This window comes from Podarcis cretensis (genome assembly GCF_951804945.1).
Source record: "Podarcis cretensis genome assembly, chromosome: 9".
Lineage (NCBI taxonomy): Eukaryota > Metazoa > Chordata > Lepidosauria > Squamata > Lacertidae > Podarcis > Podarcis cretensis.
Genome location: NC_137178.1, coordinates 9,445,049 through 9,471,464, shown reverse-complemented (window position 1 = coordinate 9,471,464; position 26,416 = coordinate 9,445,049). Strand labels below are relative to the sequence as shown.

General features: G+C 44.8%; 1 protein-coding gene across 1 annotated transcript in view; it reads right to left on the bottom strand.

Annotated features, from left to right (window-relative positions):
- Positions 1–136: 136 nt before the first annotated feature.
- The window catches only part of ADAMTS3 (ADAM metallopeptidase with thrombospondin type 1 motif 3), a 131,478-nt gene continuing 105,198 nt past the window's right edge, over positions 137–26,416 (bottom strand). Inside the window, exons 17-22 of the mRNA XM_079990726.1 lie at positions 23,882–24,045; positions 21,310–21,475; positions 20,052–20,184; positions 18,067–18,274; positions 15,207–15,324; positions 137–2,765 (exon numbers count right to left, since the gene is read on the bottom strand). Coding sequence (XP_079846852.1) covers positions 2,191–2,765; positions 15,207–15,324; positions 18,067–18,274; positions 20,052–20,184; positions 21,310–21,475; positions 23,882–24,045 — 1,364 coding nt within the window. The 3' untranslated portion in view covers positions 137–2,190. The remainder of the gene's footprint in view (positions 2,766–15,206; positions 15,325–18,066; positions 18,275–20,051; positions 20,185–21,309; positions 21,476–23,881; positions 24,046–26,416) is intronic.

The window sequence follows — 26,416 nt, the reverse complement described above, 5'->3', positions numbered from 1 at the left end:
GCTGAATCCTAGAACAATAGGTTCCAGAATGCAGCAGTCTGATTGGTCCGCAGGAGCCACCCAATCCAGCTCCAGGTGGAAGTGAATCAGCGACCTGATTGGCCTGCAGGAGCAGCCAATCGGGCTCCTAGATGAAGTGAATAAGCATCCTGATTGGCCTGCAGAAGCAGCCAATCAGGCTTCTGGAGGAAGTGAATCTGCAACCTGATTGGCCTACAGGAGCAGCCTGGAATTAGCCAATCACGTGGGGCCCATTGTGTAAATAATGTATATATAGCTAGACATTTTGGGGGAAATTTCATTCATTGCTACTACGAGCTGAATAAAGAGCATGAAATTCACACTCAACTCCGAGTATATTTCACCAGCCTAGCTGGGAGTGAAGGCCGGCCTTTCAGGTCTTCAGGCTTAACCTCTCCTCCTGGCGCACTTTCCCTCAGTTGATACTGTGCCCACATCAGAATGTTGGGAGATACTCTAGAGTAAGTCTGAGGCAGCACAAGGAAATCATGCTGGGAAATGGAGATCTAGAAAGCCTTTGCGGATGTCCAAAGCCATTTAGCGACCTGGATTGGTGTGCAGCACTGTTTGTATCCAGGTCTTCGGATCCCAGCAAATAACAAACATGTTCATGGCTTGTAAATAAGGCAGAACTGAACGACAGGCACCTAAACATGATCCTGAAATGCAAAGTCCATAAACAAATGGCTGAATTAACACAAAACTCTGAAAAAATAACACTGTTTTTCCTCCCTCTCTATCCATTATATGCACTATGACCTGGTTTGCACATTGTGCTAAAACAAAGCATAGCTTAGCATGAACACATGAGAGAGCAGGCTCCAGGAGAGGAGACTGTGGCTGCTTTGATCCTTCCTGTTTGCTGTGCTGTTGTTTTGTGGGACATGAACCCAGGTGTTGTAATTGAAGGGTTAATTCTGTTGCCACTGATAAAGCCACCTAGCCTAGAGGGGGGTAGAAGTGCTGCTTAGCAACCAGGCAGCAAGACATGATGGTTCCAAAGGCAGCATGTGCCCTGATTGGCTGTGTAACTCTGAAGGAGTTTTCCCTCTGTATGTTTGACTGAATGTCTCCTGACTATGTATAAACTTTTCTGTTTGTTCCCCCTCAAGTTATACACTGAGGTTGATGCCAGTGTCCTCGCTAACGTTTTCTGAGGATTCTTCCTCTTTGTGTACTCTGCCTGCATTATTTAACTGGCTTTACTAACAGGCTTGTGGGTCTGCTCCCTCCAGGTTAACCACAAGCTAAAACCAAACTATGGCCTGCATGTGTTTTTTATGCCTCATGGTTTGTATGGGAGAGCTAAGCCATGAGCCTGGCTTCAGATGACACACTAAGCCAGGGATGGGGAACCTGCGGCCCTCCAGATGTTCTTGGACTTCAACTCCCATCATCCCCAGCCAGCATGGCCCAGAGGCAGGGATGATGGGAGTTGTATTCCAGTAACCTCTGGAGCCTCACAGGACCCTATACTAAGCTAACTCATGGCTAAGTAGCTAGGGGGGAACAATACAGCTGAATCGCCCTCTGGGAGCCTGCATCTTCATGTGGCCATGCTCAGCCATGTTTTGGCTCAGCATGATGTGCCAACCAAGCCTATGTACATGACAAAGGTGAACCATACTCTAGCATTTGCTTATAGAGATAAATTAGCAATACAATTCATATGGAGGTCAAATGTTCCACAGTAAAAAATACGCTGTAGACATGTAAACTTTGGTGCCTTTGCTTGGTTGCCCCCTCCCGCCCCTCAAAAGCAACATTTATTTTCTTTCCTTCCTTTATTTTTAATCAATCATACTTTCCACCCTCAAAAGCAGCCGACGTGCAACGTTAGGGGGTCTGGGTGGCAGAGAATGGCCAACCCACTCAGCTACTTGCGTCTTCTTCTTCTTTTTACATTGGTGTGATTTTTGGTGCTTCCCTTCAAAGTTTTTGGGGTGGCCAGATGTTGGGAGGAGGAGGAAGAAGAGGAGGGACTGAGTGAAAGATGGATGTCACTGGAAAGTGAGCCAGCACTTTTTCCTCCCACCTCCTTTTCTGCGGTTGACTTGCTGAAAGTTTTGTGTTGGAAGGGTTTGCATGCATCACCGTACTCCAAACAAAGCAAGGAGACACATTCTCCACTTTAGGTATCTCCCCACCCCCCTTTTTTATTTCTGAGTTTCATCTTTCCACAGTGGAAGGCTTCGGAGGTTGCCGCCTGTCCGCTTGCTTCTCATTTTTCTTTGAGGGTCTATATGGAGAAAGGACACCAGCTGAACTGCTGTTCTGTGTTACAGCTGGACCGATATCTAACAAGGCTGAGGATGTGTGGGTCGCAAGGTGCCCACTCATGGTTGGCAGTTGTAACGGCGACGCAACCGGCCCGGAAGTCTTGTTCCTCGCTTGGCTTTGGACTCTCCGCTGAGGTGGGCTGGCAACCCTAGCCCTTCCGTAGGCATTGGGGATCAGGGCATGCCTGTCTTCTTCTACCAAGGACATCCTGCCCAAAGAACCCCGCCTCTCAGAGCGAGGAGGGACTGAAGACGTCGGAGAAGCCAAAGTCTTGGGGAGGTTGCCAGGGCCGGTCATCACTCCCTCTTCGGTCTCGGCAGCTTCACTAAGGTAAGGTGGTGGGAGGGTGCTGTTACGTTTGCTGCAAGATTCACAGCAGAGCTTCTTGTAGCCCGGGATGGAGCAGTACCGGGAGAGCACTTCCATTTGGCAGAAGATAGATTTGTCGCCCAGGCATGGTTCGTCTGAAAGACAGAACCCAACAAAAGTCAAGAACATAAGGACACCAGAAGAGTCTGCTGGAGTTCATTCATTCATTCATTCATTCATTCATTCATTCTCTCTCTCTCTCTCTCTTATTGTTTTTCACAAAATGCATATTTTAATTTGGATTTAGGTACACTTTAGCAGAAAACTGTGTTGCAAAATTCAGAATAGTCTAAAAAACTGAAACATACCTGTGTTCTGATTTATTAGCCTAGAAATTGCAAATCGGGTTCATTTGCTTTAAAATGCAAAACCCTTGAGTAATCTTATCACCAAGCTCCTTGGAAGAATTGTGTGCATGTGTATCTGATTTCCTTATGTCAATAAAAAATTATTCAACATCCACATTTGCATATACAGCATGATCTCATCTTACAGTTCGATTCCAAGGGTTCTGCATATACGCAAAAACGTATATACCCAAACCCTTGGACCTGTCCCTGTGCAAACATCCTGGGGCTTCTATGATCTCACAGGAACAACCCACAACTGGGTTTTCCCAGCTCAAAAAGAGCTTTTTAGCTCTCTACCTTGCTCAACTCCTCTCTCTTGCACACAAACACCCAATTCAGATTTAATCTCAGGAAGGGAGAGCAACGTCTTCTCAAACTCATTTAAAAAAAAGGAATGCCCATGGAGTTGTGTGGCTACTTCAGAGCTATCTATACCTCTCAGTGCATCCTACTTCCCTCTGATATTCCTCTGCTTGCCTGCATGCAACTAATAATAATAGTAATAGTAATAATAATAATTTATTATTTATACCCCGCACATCTGGCTGGGTTTTCCCAGCCACTCTAGGCTGCTTCCAACACAATATTAAAATACAGTAGTGCATCAAACATTAAAAGCTTCCCTAAACAGAGCTGCCTTCAGATGTCATCTAAAAGTCTGGTAGTTGTTATTCTCTTTGACATCTGGTGGGAGGGTATTCCACAGGGCGGGTGCCACCACTGAAAAGGCCCTCTGCCTGGTTCCCTGTAACCTGGCTTCTCTCAGTGAGGGAACTGCCAGAAGGCCCTTGGCGCTTACTGTTGAATCAAAGAATTACAGAATTGGAAGCGACCCCGAGGATCATCTAGTCCAGTGTCTCCCAAACCTGGGTCTCCAGCTGCTTTTGGACTACAGTTCCCATCATCCCTGACCACTGGTCCTGCTAGCTAGGGATGATGGGAATTGTAGTCCAAAAGCAGCTGAAGACCCAAGTTTGGGAAACACCAATCTAGTCCAACCCCCTGCAATGCTGGAATATGCATCCATCTCATACAAGGATCAGACTTGTGACCTGGGCATCATCAGCACCATGCTTTCACCAACCGAGCTATCCACCTGCTCCCTTGATGCCTCTATGCTCTGTGTCTTGGCCGCTGAATCTCAGCTTTGAAAACTACACCCTGCTCAAGGCTGATTCCTCCCTTCCCACTACGACCGACCATGGAGCAGAGGAAGAGAAGAGCCATAGGCACATCAACAAAGGGATTGCCAAAATGCGGAACCAGAAGTGCACAAAATTGCTTGTGTGCTGTTTCTGGGGGACAGAATCCAGATGTATTAGAAAAGTGGGTTTCAGCAGCAGGTGATAGATGAGAACCGGGGAGGAGTTTCAGTGGTGCTATCAGGGCAGGACTTTGGGACAGAAGACCAGAGACCCATTCAGCAGAATGAGCAGGAGAACCGCTGAATGCAGCCAGACTTGGGTACCACATTTGAAGTAGTAAAATAAAGATTGTGTACAGTTGGGTGAGAAGACCAATAAATCTGGAGTCTAAAATTACCTAAAGGAGCTTATTCCTCTCCTGGCAGCCTGCTGGTAGCTCTTTCAGAAAGCTGATTTTACCCCTTACTTAACAACAGGTGTTGTTGTTTTTTGTTTAATCAAGTGCTCTAAGCATCCACCGTGGGAGCCCTAGTTCTTGAAGCAGCTACAGTAGGTGAGATTAGAGGTGGATTTAAAAATAAATAAATCCCACCTGAATACACGCTTGTTTGCTAGGAAAAAAACATTTACAATTATGTCTGCTGCTGTTGTGCTCAGAGACCTGTTTCATATTTGAGGATTATCCCGTTCTGCAGACACTTTCATGTTTATCTCAAATGCCCAGGTCTATCTTGCTTCAAGAGCTGCCCCCTCTCTTCTTGCTAGAACCTTATATTCACTAACCTGGGAGTAAATTCCACTGAACTCAGTATGGCTTATTAAGTATAAGTGATTTAATTCACACAGAAATGAAAAAAGTGTATTAATGAAGGTTTAAAATGGAAAAATAGCTAAATCTGGAAATTAGCAAATACCCTTAGCTGTCTTTCATTTATTTCATGAGAATGTTCCAATTAGGGATGGTTGAATACAGTATGTCAATTTTTGTTTTCCTCCAGTTCTCATTTTTCCACACTTACAATTAAGCTCTCCACATTTCTGCACAGGTTTGCAATTTTAAAAATGTCATTGGGAAAATCCGCCAGTATTTTAGGGCAAGTTTCTTCTTTGTTTGTATGCAATTTTGCCTAACACACGTGTTTTTGCGAGGCAAGTTCACCTGATATAGTGCTTTTTCATATGCTCTTTTCACCAAATTTTATGCACACTTTACTCTAGTACCTGCATTTTTAGGCACAACATTTAGTCATATAACTGTATTGCAAAATTTGTAGAAATGTGAAGTTTGAAGAATTGCTGTGTTTTAGTTTGCATACCCTTTCAGAAAACGTTAGGTAGGCTCACCCTCAAATGAGTACAGAATCAAAATCCCCCCCCCCATCATTAGCAGATGTCATGGGCTGGCTGGATAGAGAAATGGTGAAGGGCACCAGTTGGAGAACCCCCAAGGGAAGAAGGCTCAGAGCCCGAGGATTGGTGGTGGGATGACAATGAGTGGTCTTAGGGAGAAGAAGGAGCAAACTGGGAAATGGAAGTGTCAGGAGCTGAAGAGCTAACAGCGTTTGCTTAGTGAGAAGGGAGAGTCTGTGGCAGAGGGCAGTCCAGAATCAGAGGCAGGAGAGGAGGGGAACCAAGAAGCAGAGATAAGCCAGGCTGCTGAAGAAGTCAGAGAGTCTCCATCTCCTGCTGCCACCAGCTGTCTTTCCTCCTGGTCTCTCAGAACCAGAAGAGGTATGAAGAGGGCACAGCAAAAACAGACAAGGTGAAGAAGTCTCAGATTGCTGGGGAAGAGGAGGAGGGAGGAAGAGACTTAGGGAGAGGTGGGAAGGATGGGACCTTCAGTCTTCGCAACTGTCTCATTGGGGCAAGACCTACTGGGAAGAGTTCCCACACTCAGAAGAAGAAGAAGAAGAAGAAGAAGAAGAAGAAGAGGAGGAGGAGGAGGAGGAGGAGGAGGAGTAGGAGTTTGGATTTGATATCCCACTTTATCACTACCCGAAGGAGCCTCAAAGCAGCTAACATTCTCCTTTCTCTTCCTCCCCCACAACAAACACTCTGTGAGGTGAGTGGGGCTGAGAGACTTCAAAGAAGTGTGACTAGCCCAAGGTCACCCAGCAGCTGCCTGTGGAGGAGCAGAGAATCAAACCCAGTTCACCAGATTACGAGTCCACTGCTCTTAACCACTACACCACACTAGGCCTGCTTGAGCTGTTTTGTTTCCTTGAATAAAGAGTTAACTTCGCTGACACCTTGAGAGTTATTCCTGACCTGTTCCCGACTCCCGCCTTGGCAGTATATCATTTTGCCATTTCCTGGAAAGCAGGTGGATGTGTTCCCATAAATATAGTCTTTAAAAACTTTGCTCCTGGGGCTTTAAAGACATGACGGGTTTGTCTTAACACTGCCATTCTTTGCTGTTTTACTCCGTTGTTTTATTACAGCTATATGCTTTCATTGTTTTATTGATTTTACACTGAAGGGTGGAATGTCAATATATAAAAGCAAGCCAATGGTAAATAAGGCAAGAAACGGCTGAAAACCATAACAGATAACATAACTAATATTAACTAGCAATTATTTAATGGTTGAGTAATTAAAAATAACAATGAAGTTGCCTACAACTTTACATATCAGAAATTTTTCAAGGCTACCAATCTAAGATGAAGAGTTCAAATCCATGTTCAGCCACCAACTCATGGGTTGATCTTAAGCCAGTCACTCACTCTTTGCCTAACCTACCTCTCAGGGTTGCTGTGAAGCTACAATGAGCTTCACATTCTCCCCCTCCACCCAGTTATAATGCTTTGTTGCATTTCCAAACATTTTATTGCTTTTCTTTGCAAGAGTGGTGCATGCTCTGGTTATCTCCCGCTTGGACTACTGCAATGTGCTCTACGTGGAGCTACCTTTGAAGGTGACCCGGAAACTACAACTAATCCAGAATGAGGCAGCTAGACTGGTGACTGGGAGCGGTGGCTGAGACCACATAACATTGGTCTTGAAAGACCTACATTGGCTCCCAGTATGTTTCCGAGCACAATTCAAAGTGTTGGTGCTGACCTTTGAAGCCCTAAATGGCCTCGGTCCAGTATACCTGAAGGAGCGTCTCCACCCCCATCGTTCTACCCGGACACTGAGGTGCAGCGCCAAGGGCCTTCTGGCAGTTCCCTCACTGCGAGAAGCCAAGTTACAGGGAACCAGGCAGAGGACCTTCACTGTAGTGGTGCCCTCCCTGTGGAACACCCTCCCACCAGATGTCAAAGAGAACAATAACTACCAGACTTTTAGAAGACATCTGAAGGCAGCCCTGTTTAGGGAAGCTTTTAATGTTTGATGCATTACAGTATTTTAATATATATTTTTTGGAAGCCGCCCAGAGCAGCTGGGGAAGCCCAGCCAGATGGGCGGGGTATAAATAATAAATTATTATTATTATTATAAGTTGTATCCATGGAATCATAGAGTTGGAAGGGATTACGAGGGTCATCTAGTCCAACCCCCATGCAATGCTGGAATATTTTTGCCCAACGTGGCATTTGAACCCACAACCCTGAGATTCAGAATCTCAAGTTCTACCAAGCTATCCCGTCTGAGTGTTTCAGCACAAATATATTTATAGATAAAACATATTTGTGTGTGTTTGCATTTCTTCTTTTTAAAATTGCAGCATATAATAATAATAATAATAAGAATAAGAATAATAATAATAATACCTTTATTGTCAATGTACAACCTATGTACAATGAAATTAACTGAGCCACCCCCCCAAACACTCAATCTCATTCCATTCTGTGTGCTTGTCTCACAACACACCAACCCCAAAAGTCAGTTGCACTATATTATTTTCCGTTCAGCAGCCTAACAGCCCACAGATAGAAACTGTTTTTTAGCCTGTTGGTACGACTGATTATACTTCTATATCTCCTGCCCGAGGGTAGAAGATTAAAGAGGTGCATTCCACTTAGAGTTGTTTTATACAGGCAATGACTGATTTATGCACATATGATTGGCAGGGCCGTAGGTAGGTGATCCTGCGCCCCTGGCAGAATCGTCCAGATTGCGCCCCCTAGCCATGGAAAAGGAATGTGGCACAGAAAAAAAAATAGTGGAAAACAGGGCCCCACATATCATATAAGGACCCTTTGTTTAAAACCTTTTCTTATGAGGCAATAGTCAATATTTTTATTTATAGACATATTTATGGACATATTTTAAAGCTGATTTTGTGTGTCTCCCTTGTTTGCATCCCTGGCAGGAGCCTTCCTCACCACTCCCTGGCTACGGCCCTGATGACTGGCACATGACTGTGCATGGGCGCACAGGTGAACTTAAAGTTCACCTGGAAGTGAACTTAAAATGTCCCTAAACTGGCAGAATGGAGGCAGGGTGGGAATGTAACCTCTGTGCAAAATGAAGATTGCCTGTATATTAAGTATAGAAAAAAGTATTCAATAAATAAATCAGTAATTTACAGGTCTGCATACCTGGGAGTAAGCCTCATTGAACTCAGTTGGATGCACTTTTGAGTAGACAGTATTTGATGGCATAAGGTCCGTATAGTTAATGCTATGGTTTTCCCAGTAGTGATGTATGGAAGTGAGAGCTGGACCAGACAGAAGGCTGATCACCGAAGAATTGATGCTTTTGAATTATGGTGCTGGAGGAGACTCTTGAGAGTCCCATGGACTGCAGGAAGATCAAACCGATCCATTCTGAAGGAAATCAGCCCTGAGTGCTCACTGGAAGGACAGATCGTGAAGCTGAGGCTCCAATACTTTGGCCACCTCATGAGAAGAGAAGACTCCCTGGAAAAGACCCTAATGTTGGGAAAGATGGAGGGCACGAGGAGAAGGGGACAACAGAGGACGAGATGGTTGGACAGTGTTCTCGAAGCTACCAGCATGAGTTTGACCATCTGCGGAAGGCAGTGGAAGACAGGAGTGCCTGGCATGCTCTGGTCCATGGGGTCATGGCATGCTCTGGTCCATGGGGACATGACTAAATGACTAAACAACAACATTTGATGGCATGGTTAACTTACCTGCGAGAATTGGGCTTTTTCATAAGCCTACCTGCTTATAAGACATTTTAGTAGAAATTACTTCCAAAATTGTGTGTGTGTCAGAGGCACTGAAACTTGAATTGCAGAACATTTGGCATACGAAAAAGCGTTACGGAATTATAAACACAAAGATGTACAGAATGGATAGTTACTGTCTTTATCTAGTTCGAAGTCTGCCTTTTTATAGGAAACAACAAATATTCACTCTTGGTCCTGCGTTTCTATTTATACTGCAGTTTTACAGAACAGCTGTATGCACTGCAACCTTTTCCGATGAGTGGAATTCATCTTTATACTGTGATCTCAGCCGCCCACACCTGACTAACATACGGATGCAAACTTTCGCCCCTCCCAAAACGGTGCCAAGGTTGCATTTGCTAAAAAAAGTTACTGAAAAGTTTTCAATGCATAAATTAGCTTATCTTTTTTCACACTGCATGCAAGAGTTCCCAGTGCAGACACCGGTTCTAACTGTGACTTAGACACTCTGCCTAAGCAATATACCTGATGGAGTTTCATGTGCAGGGCAAAACAGCTGGATGGTCCCATCCTCACCCTCAATTTGTCCCTGGGCAAAATCCTGGGGCAAACGAGACAGGAGTTTGGAAGGTCTGCAATATGATCTCTGCAGGGTTACAGCAAAGACTAGGGGTGTTCACCCATTAGTATTTATCTCCTTCTAGATCTTCAAGAAGTTGCCTGATCTGTTTCAGAGCCACTCTGTGTCTTTCCAATTTGTCTCCTTATTTGGGATGGGATTAGATCTATTAAAAATGAAGCCCGCTTCCACCTTCCCATTCAACAATATTGGAAATATAAAAACAGATAGAACTCTTTTCTTTTTTCACAGAAGCAGATAAAACTTGCAAGCATAAGAGTCCGTCCCAAGTGGATTAAGCCTGCCAAACTGTAGGCAGATTTACCCTGGGGTGTTCTTGCAGAGCACCTTTACTTTTTTACTTTTTTATGTTTTCTGGTGGAACTGGATATACTTTGCAGGAATACTCACCTCTTCAAAGGAGACCGAGTCTGCTAAGTTTCAAAAGAATAGCTGCAGTGGGTCACTCACCAGGGTAAACTTTAATATTGGAGGGAGGGAAAATCATAATTCTAGTAGGTGGGGTGGGAAATGGAGCATGGGACCCCAAGAAAGATGGGAGTGGGGAAACTGTTACCATCAGGCCTAGACAGCATCTTGAGAAGTAGAGACATCACCTTGCCAACAAAGGTCCGTATAGTTAAAGCTATGGTTTTCCCAGTAGTGATGTATGGAAGTGAGAGCTGGACCATAAAGAAGGCTGATCGCCGAAGAATTGATGCTTTTGAATTATGGTGCTGGAGGAGACTCTTGAGAGTCCCATGGACTGCAAGAAGATCAAACCTCTCCATTCTGAAGGAAATCAGCCCTGAGTGCTCACTGGAAGGACAGATTGTGAAGCTGAGGCTCCAGTACTTTGGCCACCTCATGAGAAGAGAAGACTCCCTGGAGAAGACCCTGATGTTGGGAAAGATGGAGGGCACAAGGAGAAGGGGGCGACAGAGGATGAGATGGTTGGATAGTGTTTTCGAGGTTACCAGCATGAGTCTGACCAAGCTGTGGGGTGCAGTGGAGGACAGGAGTGCCTGGCGTTCTCTGGTCCATGGGGTCACGAAGAGTCGGACACGACTAAACGACTAAACAACAACAACAAGGATCATGTTTCCTAAGGGTCATGGGGAGGGGGCTTCTGCTTGTACTTTGGGGGACACAGCTTCTTTTCCCTGGTAGAGATGTATCCATTAGCTTACGTTGGAGAAGGAGTGTAGGGAGAAGAAAAAGTGTGGCTCCCCAGGAGAGATTGAGGTGAGAGAATTATCAGCCTTCAAGCAAGGATCCTATTACCCAAAGGCTCATAACTGCATTTTTAACCTGTTTGAAGCCCTTCACATGCATGAAACCATGTGAAACCATGGAATTACCCACTCAAATCTTATGATAACAACCATTTCTGCTACACACAAGAACAGAGTGCTGTGCTCCATAAACACAAAACAGCTATAGGAATTTCATCAGAAGCGCAACAAATCCGAAGCTGAAAAGATGATATCTAAACTACAGCAGCTATTACCACTGAAGCACAAATCTTTGCACTGGGTTTCCAATATGCGGAGGGGCACCAGAGATGTGTTGTTCTTGTTTTGCCAAATGTCATCCTTATGTTATAGTTGCTGAACACTTTGTCACTTTGGCCTGATCTGCAACTTGCAACAGAATGAGGTGGTTGTAGAAAAACCCTAAAGCGAAAGGGGAGGGAGGCTGTACCACTTCTGACCATGATTGAGAAATGCCATTTTTTAAAAACTGTTCCTACTTGTAAAAAAACTTATCACCTCAGAGAAGCTTTTGCTTCTCTGCTGTATGTGTAGACTGACCAGATTTTAGTTGTCTGGTGCAGCAAATGCAATTCTAAACTGCAAAGGTACCTTGGTACTTGAACGGCTTGGTACCCAAAGAAATCGGCTCCCGAAGGCTGCAAAACCGAAGTGTTCTGGTTTGTGAACGTTTTTTGGAACATTCCACAGCTTCTGATTGAGTGCAGGAAGTTGCTGCAGCCAATCGGAAGCCATGCCTTGGTTCTTGAACAGTTTTGGGAATCGAATGGACTCCTGGAACCAATTAAGTTCGAAAACCAAGGTCCCACTGTATTCACAAAGGCCCCCAAAGTCACCCCATGTTTATTACCTGTTCAATAAACTATCACATGCATTTCATGGTGGGGCAGATCGATCCAAGTATAGCAGTGCAAAGTTTTGTTTCATTTTCTTAAAAAAGTCTACTTTTGAGCACATCAGTACCAACTCTGAGTTGTGTACTCACAGGTTCCCGGTGGTTGGGTTTTTTTGGCCTTTTAGATGGACTACACATAATCTAGACATCCCTTTCTTATTCACCAGGTTCCCATGGTAGAAAACCTTCTCCTTCTTACATTTGGTCGTGAGCCTCATTGTAGCTGAGGGAGGAAGAGGCAAGAGTGGTCTCGCAAAACTGTCCATGAAACCTTGGGATGGACCTGGAAATAATCCTGGGGTGTTGTACTGCCTGCCCCTTCTTTACTCTGAGCCAAAAATGAATATGGCTCCCTTATAATATTGTATTAGAAGCACTGTTCTTTCCGATAGGGCTTGAGGGATAAGGCAAAATGCCATTTTATACCAATGAAAACCTCCGTGTGTTTCCACCTTCAGCTAACAGATACATCTTTGCTTCCCTCTAGTGTCTCTAGTGAATACAACAGGCCTCAGACTTTGTAAAGTTTCATGTGAAAGCTGCTGTAGTTTACAAGCTGGTACAGTGGTACCTCGGGTTACATACGATTCAGGTTACAGAAATAGTACCTCGGGTTAAGAACTTTGCTTCAGGATGAGAACAGAAATCGCGCAGCAGCAGCGCGGCAGGCCCCATTAGCTAAAGTGGAGCTGTTCAGGTTAAGAACAGTTTCAGGTTAAGAACGGACCTCCGGAACAAATTAAGTATGTAACCAGAGGTACCACTGTAATTTCTCAGTTGAATTGTTGCAACTCACTCTATGTGGGACTGGCTTTGAGAGTGGTTCAGAAGCTGCAGATGGAAGCTCACCTCCCAAACGTCATGCTGGTTTTGATTGATTTGGCTGCCAAAATGCTACTGAACTAAATTTAAAGTGCTTGTTTTGATCACAATTAGGTTTCCACACTGCAACATTTTCTCTTTTTCCCTATTGCCAGGCCAATGGGAAAGAGGTTGGAGAAAATGAAATTAGCATTGCAGGAATACAGTGTTAGAAATTAGCCAGGCGCCAGGCGCATTTTGCAACTGGTCCAATTGCGACCACGTGGAGATCTCTGGATTCCAGGCTGGCGACTGGGGAAAACAAAATGTCACTTAGAGAAGGATCTGAAATATTTTCCTCAAAGCTTGAGTTTGTTTTATTCTGGATTGCTTTATTTGCCGTTTTAATGTGCTGTAAGGAATTTTTCTAAAGGGAATCAGCCCTGAGTGCTTACTGGAAGGACAGATCGTGAAGCTGAGGCTCCAATACTTTGGCCACGTCATGAGAAGAGAAGACTCCCTGGAAAAGACCCTGATGTTGGGAAAGACTGAGGGCACAAGGAGAAGGGGACGACAGAGGACGAGATGGTTGGACAGTGTTCTCAAAGCTACCAACATGAATCTGACCAAACTGCGGGAGGCAGTGGAAGACAGGAGTGCCTGGCATGCTCTGGTCCATGGGGTCACGAAGAGTTGGACACAACTAAACGACTAAACAACAACAACAATGTGCTGTAAACTGCTTTGAGATTTGTTCTTTAAAATATACAGTGGTACCTCTGGTTGCGAACGGGATCCGTTCCGGAGTCCCGTTCGCAACATGAGCAGAACGCAACCTGCGGGTTGCGATTCGCCGCTTCTGCGCATGCGCGTGACATCATTTTGCGCATGCACGAGCGGCGAAACCCAGAAGTAACTCTTTACGGTACTTCCGGGTCACTGTGGGATGCAACCTGAAAAGATTTAACCTGAAGCAAACGTAACAAGAGGTATGACTGTATAGTGGTATAGAAATGAAATGAATAATACTAATATAAAGTCCTAGGCAGCTTGGGAAATAGATACCCGAAAGACTGCCTGCTCTCTTAAACATCTGCCCAGACTTTAATATCACTGGGGGATATCCTTCTCACCATGCCATGGTTCTCTGAGCTAAGATATGTGGCAACTTGTGAGAGGACCTTCTCAATAGTGGAACCCTTCTGAAATTCCCTCCTCACTCCAGGAACATGCAACGCCAGCACTAATGGAGTTTGATGCCTGGTGGACCATTTGGTATAGCATCCTTTCTCACAGCGACCAAACAGATGTTCTGGGGCATGCCCCCAAGCAGGATCAGAGAGCAACAGCACTTTCCCTTCAGGTACCAAGGAATTGGCATTCAGAAGCATACAGCCTCTGACTATAGAGTGCCAGCACCTCATTCATTTATTCATTTTTAGAAGAAGAGCACTGCACCAGGCTTTTAGAGCAGCAGAATTTTCTGATAACCAGGTATTTCATGTTGCTTCTATCTCTTTCTGTTACATCACAAGCCACTCGCGGGGTGTGCAAATTCATCCGGACTGGGATGCATGCATTCATCGTTACCTATGTGGAAGAACGGTTGTTAAAATTATTGGACTCAGCTGATATGGCGAAGCTGATGTGTTTAATCAGAGGAAACAATCTTTGTCAATATTTACTAAAGATCAGAAACTTTTCGCTTGAAAAATAAACATATGATATCTGGGTTTGAGGATTGAAGAAAATAATTGGTTTACAGAAAGTAGAGTTGTTGGGGTGGATGTCTTGAATTATTTTTTACGTATAGCCGACAGACGAAGAATTGGAAGTTCTCTTTTTCTTTATTTCTCAGTCTACTTTCTTTTTCTCCTTTTGGTTCATGTTTTTATTTAGATTAGTTTTTTATCTTTGATAAAAAAGATATTGGATGTTTGATATTAACCTTAGTATATTTTATTTCAAACTTTAATAAAATTGGGGTAAAAAAGGCCTGGGAAGCAAGCAATTCAGGGTTGTTGTTGTTTTAACCCTTCCCTGCCACTGTTTTCCCAGTGAGAATATCTCCCCTAACAAGCTGGCTATATGCTCTGTTGACCTCTGGATGTTGTCAGACTTCAGTCCCCATCAGGCTGAGCCATCCTAGCCAGTGTCCATCAGTGATGCGAGTTGTAGTCCAACAACATCTGGCAGGCCCCCACCAATCACTTTTGTTCTAAATTAATGGGAAATCCACCTGTGGAATTTTCATAGCATGGTACACAGAAATGGGAAGATCTGTTCTGCATCAAACCGGAGCAACTCTCAGAGCATTCCCCTTGCTTTGCACCAAATTCCAGATGTTGCCAGAATTCCAGAAACTGGAACGATCCAATCCTGACGCAGTTAGAGGACAACCTTTTGCTTACCATTGCAGGGGGTGAGCTTGCAAACCCTCACGGATTCTGGCTTCTCTCCATTGCATTGGTCGCCGGCGCGGCATAAGACCTGCCTGGACTCTGTTCCTTCTCCGCAGGTCACAGAGCACTATGGACAAAAAGCAACAAGGAACTATGGATAAAAGAAACCATGGAGACTTCTGCACACATATCCTTAACCAAATGAGGAAGGGAGTTGTACAGGTGGCTGCATTGCTGCTGCTGGAGCTGGAAGGATGAAACTCTCTTTGAAAAGGCCAAAATCTGACCAGATTTGGGACTGCCCCCTTTCCTCCTTTCCCAATAAATGACACATTGCCAGGTTTAACAGCTACCTTCAGCTGCTCCACAGGGAAAGCCAGATTGTGGCACTGATGCAATGCTATCTATTGCCACCTTGTCCTGGTTAAACCAAAACCATTTGCCAAAATATGGACATGCATGACATTGCAAGCAGACCTTTAAAGGAAGGAGAAGCATGCTTCATGAGTGCTCTGTTAACTCAGCATTACCCATCAACCATGCATTTCCTAGTAACCTCAACCTTCCCAATTTTCCTTCTACCCCGTGGTTAGCTAGTGTTCAATTGGAAACTTCAATTTCTGGCTTGTGCTATGCTGCAAAACAGCCATGCACGTTGATGGGCTCTACAACCACATTACCCCTGAGCCAAAATCTGTCCCTCAGTTTCTCAAAAGCTTTCTTCCTCTGCAAAAGAAGCTCCCATTTTACTGCCTCATTCTCAGGACACTTCAGATTTTGTTTAGAATTTTGGTGAGCATGGAGTTTAGAGCTTAGCCTGTTGTTGCAAGGCAGCTGAGGTTTTTTTTCAAGGAAACATTTTCCCCAAAATATTCTGCAGCCTCCCTGGCTGTCTGTGCTTCCTGATTTGAAAAAGCCCCATAGATGGAGGTACCTATGATGCCCTCCCCTGGGCTTTGATTGAAGGCATCTGGGAAGGCTGAGATGATTTGAAGGAAGGAAGGAAGGAAGGAAGGAAGGAAGGAAGGAAGGAAGGAAGGAAATATACTTGTGAACATCTCTCAACCATCTTGAAAGTAAGACTAATGTGACAAAAGCCCTGGACTCCACTGATGAGAATGTCACTGAATTTTCCTGCCCTTCTGTTAATTTTCAAATGCAATTTCTTTTCCTGTTAACTGGTGGACAATGGTAAAAGAAACCCACACAGGATAGATCCATAGCTGGTAAAAACAGCAGTTGTAAATACTACAGTTCTGCTTTGCTTCCATCCAGATGCAGGTATCCATTCTCACAATTATTAAAATGTGATCTAGGAGACCTAGCACTAAGAGAGCATCCTTGAAGTTAGAGGCTTGCTCATAAAAAATTTAAATATATTCTCCTGCCTTTCCTTGCCACACAATAGTGTTGTAGGGGGTACTTCCCCCCCTTTTTTTTGAAAAAAAGAATGCTATATAGCCATATGAACAATACTCATCAAGTAGGAAATGAAATCAAACAACAGACCTTGAAATTAGCACACGTTAATTGGGTGCATGTCCAGATTTTGTCTGAGTCCGGAAATATGACAAAGTGATGGATGATTCTAGTTTATTATATATAGTATTTTAGCAAGAGGCAGCCCTGTATCAACTGTGCCTTTGGTTGAAGCATGCTCACATTTTCTATGCCAACAAGTTTGAAACTGCTTAACCACCATTGTTGCACGACCAAAAGCCCTTGGAGGTTTTAGACGTGAAAGTTGTTAGAAGCTCCTGCTTGTACAATGGCTTTTATCCATGATGGATAAATGAAACTTTTCTGTTGAGAGACATATTTTTCTTTATTTCATTTATCTCGATTTAAAGGGGATTCTCTGCTTGTGGGCATCCCACTGTGGCACCTGGTTGATTACCCTGAGAAACAGGATGTTGGACTTGGTTGGATCTTTGGTCTGATTCAAGATGACTCATGAGTGTGTGTGTAATTAGACAAATATAATTCCCTCTATTTCTAGTGTTCAAGTTGTGAGTGGGTGGGGGTTGTTAAAATTCCTGCTCCATGATTGCAGTCATGGGATTTTTGTCTTTCACATGACGCTATGTTTTGACTCCACAAAGTGGGAAGTGACGGAGACAGGATGTTTGTGTTACTGTGTTCCGTGAAATGGGACTATTGTCCTTTGTTCATTCTCTTTGCTGTTTGATGCTTGAGAGAGAGGGAGCCATGTTGCAGTGCTCCGTGTATGTTTATATATAAATAAAGTAGATTAGCCAAAATGCTGAGTTGCTGAGGTCTGTCATGCGAACTGCACAAACTCTGCATATCCCTAAGTGTGCCAGTGTCAGTTGGCATTGGTCACTGTGATGTTCAGGCTGAAGAAAGCTTTTGAAGCTCCCAAACGAAAGACCAGGAGGGAGAGAACATGCCAGTCGGGCCTGTGTCTCTGCCAGGGGCCTACTCGAGTTAGGCTGAACTCCTGACAGGGGTTACTGGTTTGTTTTTGGTTTTATCAGCCATTTTGTGTTTTTTATCTTGTATTTTTATATTGTGAGCTACCTTGAGATCTATGGATGATAGAAAATTAATTAAGAAAAATTAAGAAAAATTCATTATTTGGGGGAAGAAATCACCCACAACCCACACAAAAGAGTGTTGTATCACCAGGAAGGAAGAAATGCAGTGGAATGGCTGGGACCTTGAACTGATGCACTCCATGCTACAACATTTTGTTGGAGGGCCTGCTGGTCAATAACCTCTCTCCATTATGGCAAAATAAAGTATACTGTAGGTGTCCTGGGCTTTTCAACCCAGAGGTGGTTTTTTTTGTTTTTGGCTACCTGCGCCCATAATGGTTGATGAAACACAGAAGACCCGGTTTGCTTACTGGACTCCACGGCCAGGTTTTCCACTGAGCAGGGCACGGTGTCCTGTTGCATGGCCGCCGGCTCTCAGGGCGATCCCCACTACAGTACTTGAAATGGACGGAGCGATTTGCACCATCGTGGAGAGGCTGGATGCAGCGCACGGTTCGGATCTGATAACCAGAGGTCCCACAGGTTTTGGTGCAATGTTCCCATTCTTCTGATACCCAGCTGACATGGGGCAGAGAGAAGAGCATTAAATAGGAATACACTAACTAGTGCAAAGGGACGCAGGTGGCGCTGTGGGTTAAAGCCTCAGCGCCTAGGGCTTGCCGATCGAAAGGTCGGCGGTTCGAATCCCTGCGGCGGGGTGCGCTCCCGCTGCTCGGTCCCAGCGCCTGCCAGCCTAGCAGTTCGAAAGCACCTCCGGGTGCAAGTAGATAAATAGGGACCGCTTACCAGCGGGAAGGTAAACGGCATTTCCGTGTGCGGCTCTGGCTCTGGCTCTGGCTCTGGCCAGAGCAGCGATGTCACGCTGGCCACGTGACCCGGAAGTGTCTCCGGACAGCGCTGGCCCCTGGCCTCTTAAGTGAGATGGGCGCACAACCCCAGAGTCTGTCAAGACTGGCCCGTACGGGCAGGGGTACCTTTACCTTTACCTTTTAACTAGTGCAAAACACTAACTCTACCCAGGATTGATCTGCATGCGGCACAAATATTATCGCCGATGGCTTTCACTGTTGTAAGGAAACTAGGAAATCTAGCTTGCATCACCTGTAAAGATCTTCAGGCAACAACTTTAGACTTGGCTCTTTTAGAAAACCTTCTTGCGAAAACGATTGGTCATGATTAGAACATTTTTGTCAGGTGTCCATCAATAGAATGGACCATCTCGGAAGATGGTACACCTTCTTTCAAGGGGGGGGGGCGTTAAACAGAGGTCAGATGGCCACCTGTCAAGGATGCTATAGTTGTGATTCCTTTATTGCAGGGAGTTGGACTAGGCAACTCTTGGGTACCTTCCAACTCTACGATTCCATGACCCATATACCGTATTTTTCGCCCTATAGGACACACCATCCCATAAGGCACACCTAGTTTTTTGAGGGGGGAATAAAGGGAAAAAAATTATTTCCCCCCCAGGCACGGGGCTGGGGCGGGGGAAGCCCGAGCTTCCCCCGACCCCAGCCCCCAGAACAGGCAACTCTCCGCAAGCAGCGGGAGCCCAGCGCAGGGCTCCCGCTGCTTGCGGAGAGGTGTGCGAAGCCTGGAGAGCAAGAGGGGTAGGTGCGCACCGACGCCTCTCGCTCTCCAGGCTTCAGCGAAAGCCTGCATTCACCCCATAGGATGCACACACATTTCCCCTTAATTTTTGGAGGGGGAAAAGTGCTTCCTATGGGGCGAAAAATATGGTATGTATTTTTGTTTCTTTAATGTATTCTGCTCTTTTTTAATTTCTTAAGTTGTTTCAGTTTCAATTGAGCTTCTGGACACTGAATGGATATGTTTTTGTATGAGTTTGCTGCATAGAAATCTAATAATGATAGTAGTTGATGTGTATATAACTGGATCCTACTCAGATCCTTGGAATTAATGAACATGGCTCTCTTAGGCCCAGTAATTTCAACAGGTCTACTCTGAGCAGGATTTAACAGGCAGGATGACAAGTTCTTTCTGTCACATAGATAAAGGCAGCAAACTTTCAGCCTAAGTATGCAGAAACTTGAGGATGTGTAGGAGAGGCAGAAGGCTGCAAAGTGTAATCTCCAATTCCAAACAAAGCCTTCAAGACAGCTGGCTTACAGCTTTGGGGTTAGCACTTGATGTACTTCCCGTTGTCCATAATATGCTGCCTTGGTAAGTTGTGGGAAATCAACTAGCAGGACCTGTCACTGAATCTGGCTGCCTGTTGTTTCACTGAGGAGAGACTCTATGCCCACTTGGATAAAGCTTTTTTGACCCCACACTGCTGCTGCCAATACATCACTGAAAAGGAGCAGATGCTTACAATGGCTGTGTACATTCCTGAAGGTTGCACATCCTACGAATGGGCTTGGGTTTTTTGCTGGCTTCACAGAAGCTGCGGTGTACCATTTTGCTATCACTCTTCCTGCGGCACCCATACTTAGTGTCTTGGAAACCTGGGGATGGAAACCAAACAACAATTCAGGAAAGGGGGGGAACCCCACATGTACAATGCAAACACAATCAGCTTTCCAGTGTCATTCAAAGTGCAGAATTTGGTGCAGTTTTTAATTTATTACAGAAAATCACTGTGTTTTGGGCTTTGCAACTACTTTGGACTGAATCCAACAGAATCACAAGTGGAACCATTTCCCTCCCTCTCTCCCCCTTGTGAACCCCCCAACTCTTTTTTTTTAAAAAAAATTATTTAATCATTTTTTCAATACAAACAGCAGCCACACAAAAAACATACAACAAAAACCACAATAACACTAATAACACGTTTTAACAATTCAGATTTGAGTACTGATATACCTATAACAACACCTTTTTATCAATATTTCCCCTCCTCTCCTCCCCCTACTTCCCACCACTTTCCGCCTTATTGCTTAAGTATTCCTTCCAAATTTCTTCATATTTATCCATTCTTAATTTGCGTCGATATGCAATTCATTTGTAAGTAACTAGTCTGTCCATATTGTCAATCCATGTGATCAATGGGATCATTTTGCAGCTCTTTTTTGGATGGTTGGGAGAAACTCCCAGAGTAGATTTGATGTGGGTGGGGACACACAGAGGGAGCAGAAGTAAGGGAGATTCCATTGCGTCAGTGGAAATTGTTCTGCTCACTCAGTGGTTCTGTCAAATACAACTCTTCATGAGCACAGCGGCGGAGCAAACCGATCAGGCATCTGGGGTGGCACGCATGCTCTGCACCCAGGGGTGAGGCCAGCTGCCCGCAGGGCAGGGCAAGCCGGGGCAGGACGCTCCACTGGACCTCCGAGAAGTCTACCTACCTTCTCCCACTCAGCCACCCTACAGCTGATGGGAGGCAACAGGTGGACTGTTTGGGGCAGCGTGGAGCCTATCGGTGCTCAAGCCACCGCATCACTCCCAGGAGAGATGCTGCAGGCCCCGTGTCGCCCAACATTTTGTCACCCCCCCCATTGGTGACACCCAGGGTGGCCCGCCCCCACCACATACCCTTTCCTCCACCCCTGCATGTGCAGGCACTAAAAAGACACACACAGTTCTCCAATATATTCTTCTACTCCCTCGCACCAGACAATACTATGACTTGCCTCCTCCACAAGGCTTGGAACATTGGGACCAACTCTTCAAAGCCCACTCAAACGTGTCCAGGTCCTCTTGAAGTACATTGTTGCTGTTGACGTTGGGGACCGAATCCTCGTGGATTATGTATTTGTATGTCAGGCTCGACTGCGTGACGTTGTCCCGAGGAATGATCTGTCAAAAGGTTGTGCAAATGGGACATAATGTCAGTAGTTGGAAACTTGGGGCCATTTTCTTTAGGAATTTTCTTTTTTTTTCAGAGCCACAAGAGAGGAAAATACAGTATTTGCTGTAACTTAGCAGATGATAAAAAACAACAATACCCAACTCAAAACTTGATGGTTGCCCTGCTATTGTGGCTGGTAGTGTTGAGGGCAGCCTTCCCCAACCTGATGCCCTCCTGATATTAGTGGACTATAGCCTCCATCATCCATGGTCACGGTTGTGCTGGCTGAGGCTGATGAGATATGTGTTATGAGTTTTGAGGAGATGTCTTGGAGGGGCTGGTCAGATCAGACTGAGAGGTGGGAGCAGCGTGAAGAGTTGGAGGCTGACGACTCTGGGGAGGGACCCAGTGGCCTGGAACAAGGTATGTTAGGGTCTTGTGAGATATCTGAGCTGCCTGGTGATGGTGGGAACTCAGCCAATGAGCAGCATGATCTTGGCGAGGGACCTAGTGGGCTGTCACTCTTTTGTTCCATGCCAGTCCAGCCCACAACCCTGGCACCAGCACCTGAGCTGCAGGAGCCTTCCCAGAGGGGAGGCACCCCGTGCCAAGTCTGACTCTGAGCTGGTGCTGTTTCATCACCCATCGTTGGCCTGAACAGACAGCTCAGGCCCAGCCACCAAAAGCTGTTCCCATACACTTGTGCAGTCCAAAGATGCTCCATGTTTGCCACACTAAAGCCATTCCAGTATATCTGAAGGATATACCCACCCCCATCTCCACCCCCATCGTTCTACCCGGACACTGAGGTGCAGCGCCGAGGGCCTTCTGGCAGTTCCCTCACTGTGAGAAGCCAAGTTACAGGGAACCAGGCAGAGGGCCTCCTCGGTAGTGGCACTCGCCCTGTGAAACGTCCTCCCACCAGATGTCAAAGAGAAGAACAACTACCAGATTTTAAAAGACATCTGAAGGCAGCCGTGTTTAGGGAAGCTTTTAATGTTTGATGTATTTTGGTATTTTGTTGGAAGCTGCCCAGAGTGGCTGGGGAAACCCAGCCAGATGGGTGGGGTATAAATAATAGATGATGATGATGATGATGATGATGATGATGATGATTATTATTTTCCCACTCTTTTCTAATCAGAGTCAGAGGGCATTGCCAACTGTTGTATCAACATCTTACCTAGCCTAGCCATGCCTTGCACCTGTGGTGACTTTGACCTCTCCTTTGCCTATGCACTGATTTGATCATTAATATTTCTGGTAGGAACCACAATCTGCATAGAAGTCCTTCATCTGATGGGAGCCAGGATAATATGTACCATGTGGAGGTCACCAGACTGAGTTCCAGGCTGGTTCCAGGTTGATGGGGCAGCCAGACCATTGAAAACATCCAGCTACAATCCAGGAGGGGGAAGTCACAAATAAGGGTGGCCACAGAGCCTATCTAAATATCACACCCATAACTTCAAAGAAGGCACCTATAACCTATGCTTTCCCTCCTGAGCATTCAGAAGTTTTCATGCAGACAGGCAATGGTGGCTAGAAGAAACTGCAGAGCTTCTGGCTGCTTCTCTTCATGCACTGTTAAGGAAATATAATCTTTACTGTACTAATTCTAACTGCTCCCTTCCTTTTCAGTCCTTACAAATTATTAGCCATTTTCAGATCCCCCATAAAAGTGAATGGAGAAGACAGAGCTTCATTTTACACAGAGTAGATCGGAACCAGAATCAAAGATTGATGCAATACCAGATTTACGTATAAGCTAAACAAGCTATAGCTTAGGGCCCCACTCTCTTGGGGGCCCATTTTTTTAAAAAAAACAACAACCTGGGATGTACATTTTCAAAATATAAGATAAAAAACAAATAAAATGGCTTTAGATACCTATTAGGTTATTAGATTACCATATAGCATATATATTCAACACAAAAAACAGTGACAATTTGTTGTTGACAAAGGACAGCTGGACATATAAAGGGCCCCATTACCTTCAGTAGCTTAGGGCCTCATCAAACCTAAACATAGCTGTGAACATTTCCCCCCTTTTAAGGGAATTTCCCTTATTCCGAATAGGATTCCTAGCAAGAAAAGGAAAAGGTTGACAACTATGAACCTAAATCTGACCCTGGATTGAAGTGTAGAGCACAAGGTGACTCAGAAATAGAGTGGAATATATGAAGGGCACAGTGACAGATACAAGGTGCATCTTAGATCCCATTCATGTTCACCCCAACTGCGTGTGACTGATGGGTTGCCTCTAGTTTTGAAACTTACAATTTGGGCAGAACTACTCTGTCACATGTGGCTATGTCCTTGTTGGTTTTGTGAGTTGATACTGCCTGGCCTGGAACAGGCCCTGTTGGTCACATCAGAAAACTCTACGAAACAGAAAATGGATCATGACCTACCAACACAACAATAGCATCATACAATGGCCCATCTGTCTGAAGGGTTTCTATGTCATCTTCTATGTGGTACTCCCACTCTAAGCCGAGATCAATGAAGGAACGAGAGCCAGATCCCTCTCCTTTGCCATTCAAAATATAGTGACCCGTTGCCTGGTTCTTAACAGCTGGAAGGAATAAAAGCAGAAATGGTGGCTGATTAATCATTGCAGTTAAATCGGGTGGGTGGCCATGTCTTCCTTAAAGACAATACAAAAGGCACTCGGACCTTCATTTTGCATTGTTTTGATGCCATGAAATTTGGGCTCTCGTTTAGCGATCCCGATAGGGCAGTAATGTGTTCTATTTTACAGAATGCAATCTATTTGATGGCACCCTCTGTTTAAAGGGCTGCCCATTCACAATCCATTTAAAGAACCTTAAGAAGGGAGATCAGGGACCTTGAAGTTGCCAAGCCACAGTTTGACTAGGGTCACCTGTCAAGTCTTCCCCACTATGCATTTTTATTTCAATTATATTAAATACAATAAATGAAATTTAGCCTATACACAGTTTGTGCAAATCTGTGCTCTCTTTCCTCTTCCTCCTTTTGGTGACATGGTTCATCTTTTCATTGGCAATGAATAAGTGGCCACCCAAGACCCAGAGCTTCTCAGCTTTGTGTCCCATTATCTAGTGCTTCTTTTTAGCTTTAGTTCACTCCCCACTGAGTTCCAGGCACAATATGAAAGTAGAGGTAGCCTCTGCATAGATGGTTTATCTAGAGCTAATTTGGAATAACAAAGCAGATTTAAAAAAAATAGCAAGGGCAGATTGGGAGAAAATGAAAGAAAGCACATGCAACGAGAGGCTGGGGGAGGGGGCTGGCTTTAGAGTTATTTGAAGATAATCCAGAGATCAAATAAAAAGTGGTGTTCAGTGATATTAACTAATACCGTATTGGCCCGAATATAAGCCATACCTTTTTTTTCTTCCAAATTCCAACTGTGAAAAGTTAAAGTGTTGCTTATATTTGGAGCCGCGCGTCAGCACTGGCTTGGGGAGCGGGTTGCTGGGCGCCGGCCACCCCCTGCCCCCGTTCAGGGCGGTAGTGCTGGGAGGCGGGCCGCATCCACAAACAAGCCTTGAATTTCATTTGCGGGTGCAGCTTATAGTCGGGTCAATACGGTATTACTACATGGCACCAATGGTGGCTAGCCTTTTTAAGAGCACAAGAGAAGCCTGCTGGTTCAGGCCAGTGGTCCATCAAGTCTTGCAACCTGTTCTCACAGTGGCCAACCAGATACCTGCAGGAAACCTGCAGAGAAGACCAAAGCACAAGAGCTTACTGCCTTCAGTCAGGCACACAGAGCACAGCCATCGTGGCTAGTAGCTATTGATAAGCCATTTGTCTCATACTCTTTGAAAGCCATCCATGTTGGTAGCCATCACAAGAAGTGTTTGGATTTGATATCCTGCTTTATCACTACCTGAAGGAGTCTCAAAGCAGCTAACATTCTCCTTTCCCTTCCTCCCCCACAACAAACACTCTGTGAGGTGAGTGAGGCTGAGAGACTTCAGAGAAGGTCACCTAGCAGCTGCATATGGAGGAGCGGAGAGGCGAACCCGGTTCCCCAGATTACGAATATACCACTCTTAACCACTACAGCATACAGGCTCTCTTGTGGGGGTGAGTCCCATGGTTCAACATACCTTTCAGGCTGAGGGCCAAATGTCAAGGGTAAAACCAAAGTTTTACCCTTTAATCGTAAATGTTAGACAGAATTAATAGTTATTCCCCCTCTTTCTCCCGTTTGAAAAAACAATTCACCATTAATTTCCACCCTTTTCCCCATTAAGCCTTTAAAAACTCATTTCACTATTAATTCCCCTCTTCCCCCCGTCACTCCACACTAAATTCATTTCATTATTACTCCTTGTTCATTTCATTCCACTATTAATATTCACCCCATTACTCCTTAATAACTTAATTTCATTATTAATTTCCACTCCCTGCCCCCCATGACTCCCAGTTAAATTTGTTTCATTATTATTTTCAAGTGCATTCCTCCCTTAACTCCTTTTTCATTCCACAAATTTAAACCCCATTGCCCAAGTTCCCCATTAATTTAATTAATGTTCCTTATTGCATTTACAAGTTCTAATGTTTATTATGATTAACCATTATGATCATAGCTCAGTTGGCAGAGCATGAGACTCTTAATATCAGGGTTGTGGGTTTTGCCCTACATAGGGCAAAAATGGTTGGACTAGATGACCCTCAGGGTCCCTTCCAACTCTGCAATTCTATTATTCTATGTTTTTCTAAAGAGCTATTACATTGCCTGCCCTCTTTCTGCTGCCCCTGTCAGCACTCGGATGTGAAAGAATAGCCCAACCTGGTAATAATATACTGTAATGAATATTGGAGGAAGGGAGCTGCAGTCCGAGATAGGGAAAGAGGTGGTAATGAAACACCTAGATCCTTTAAATGAGGTGAAATTATTGCCATCTTCAAATATATTAAGGGCTGTCAGATGTAGGAAGCTAGTTTTACGC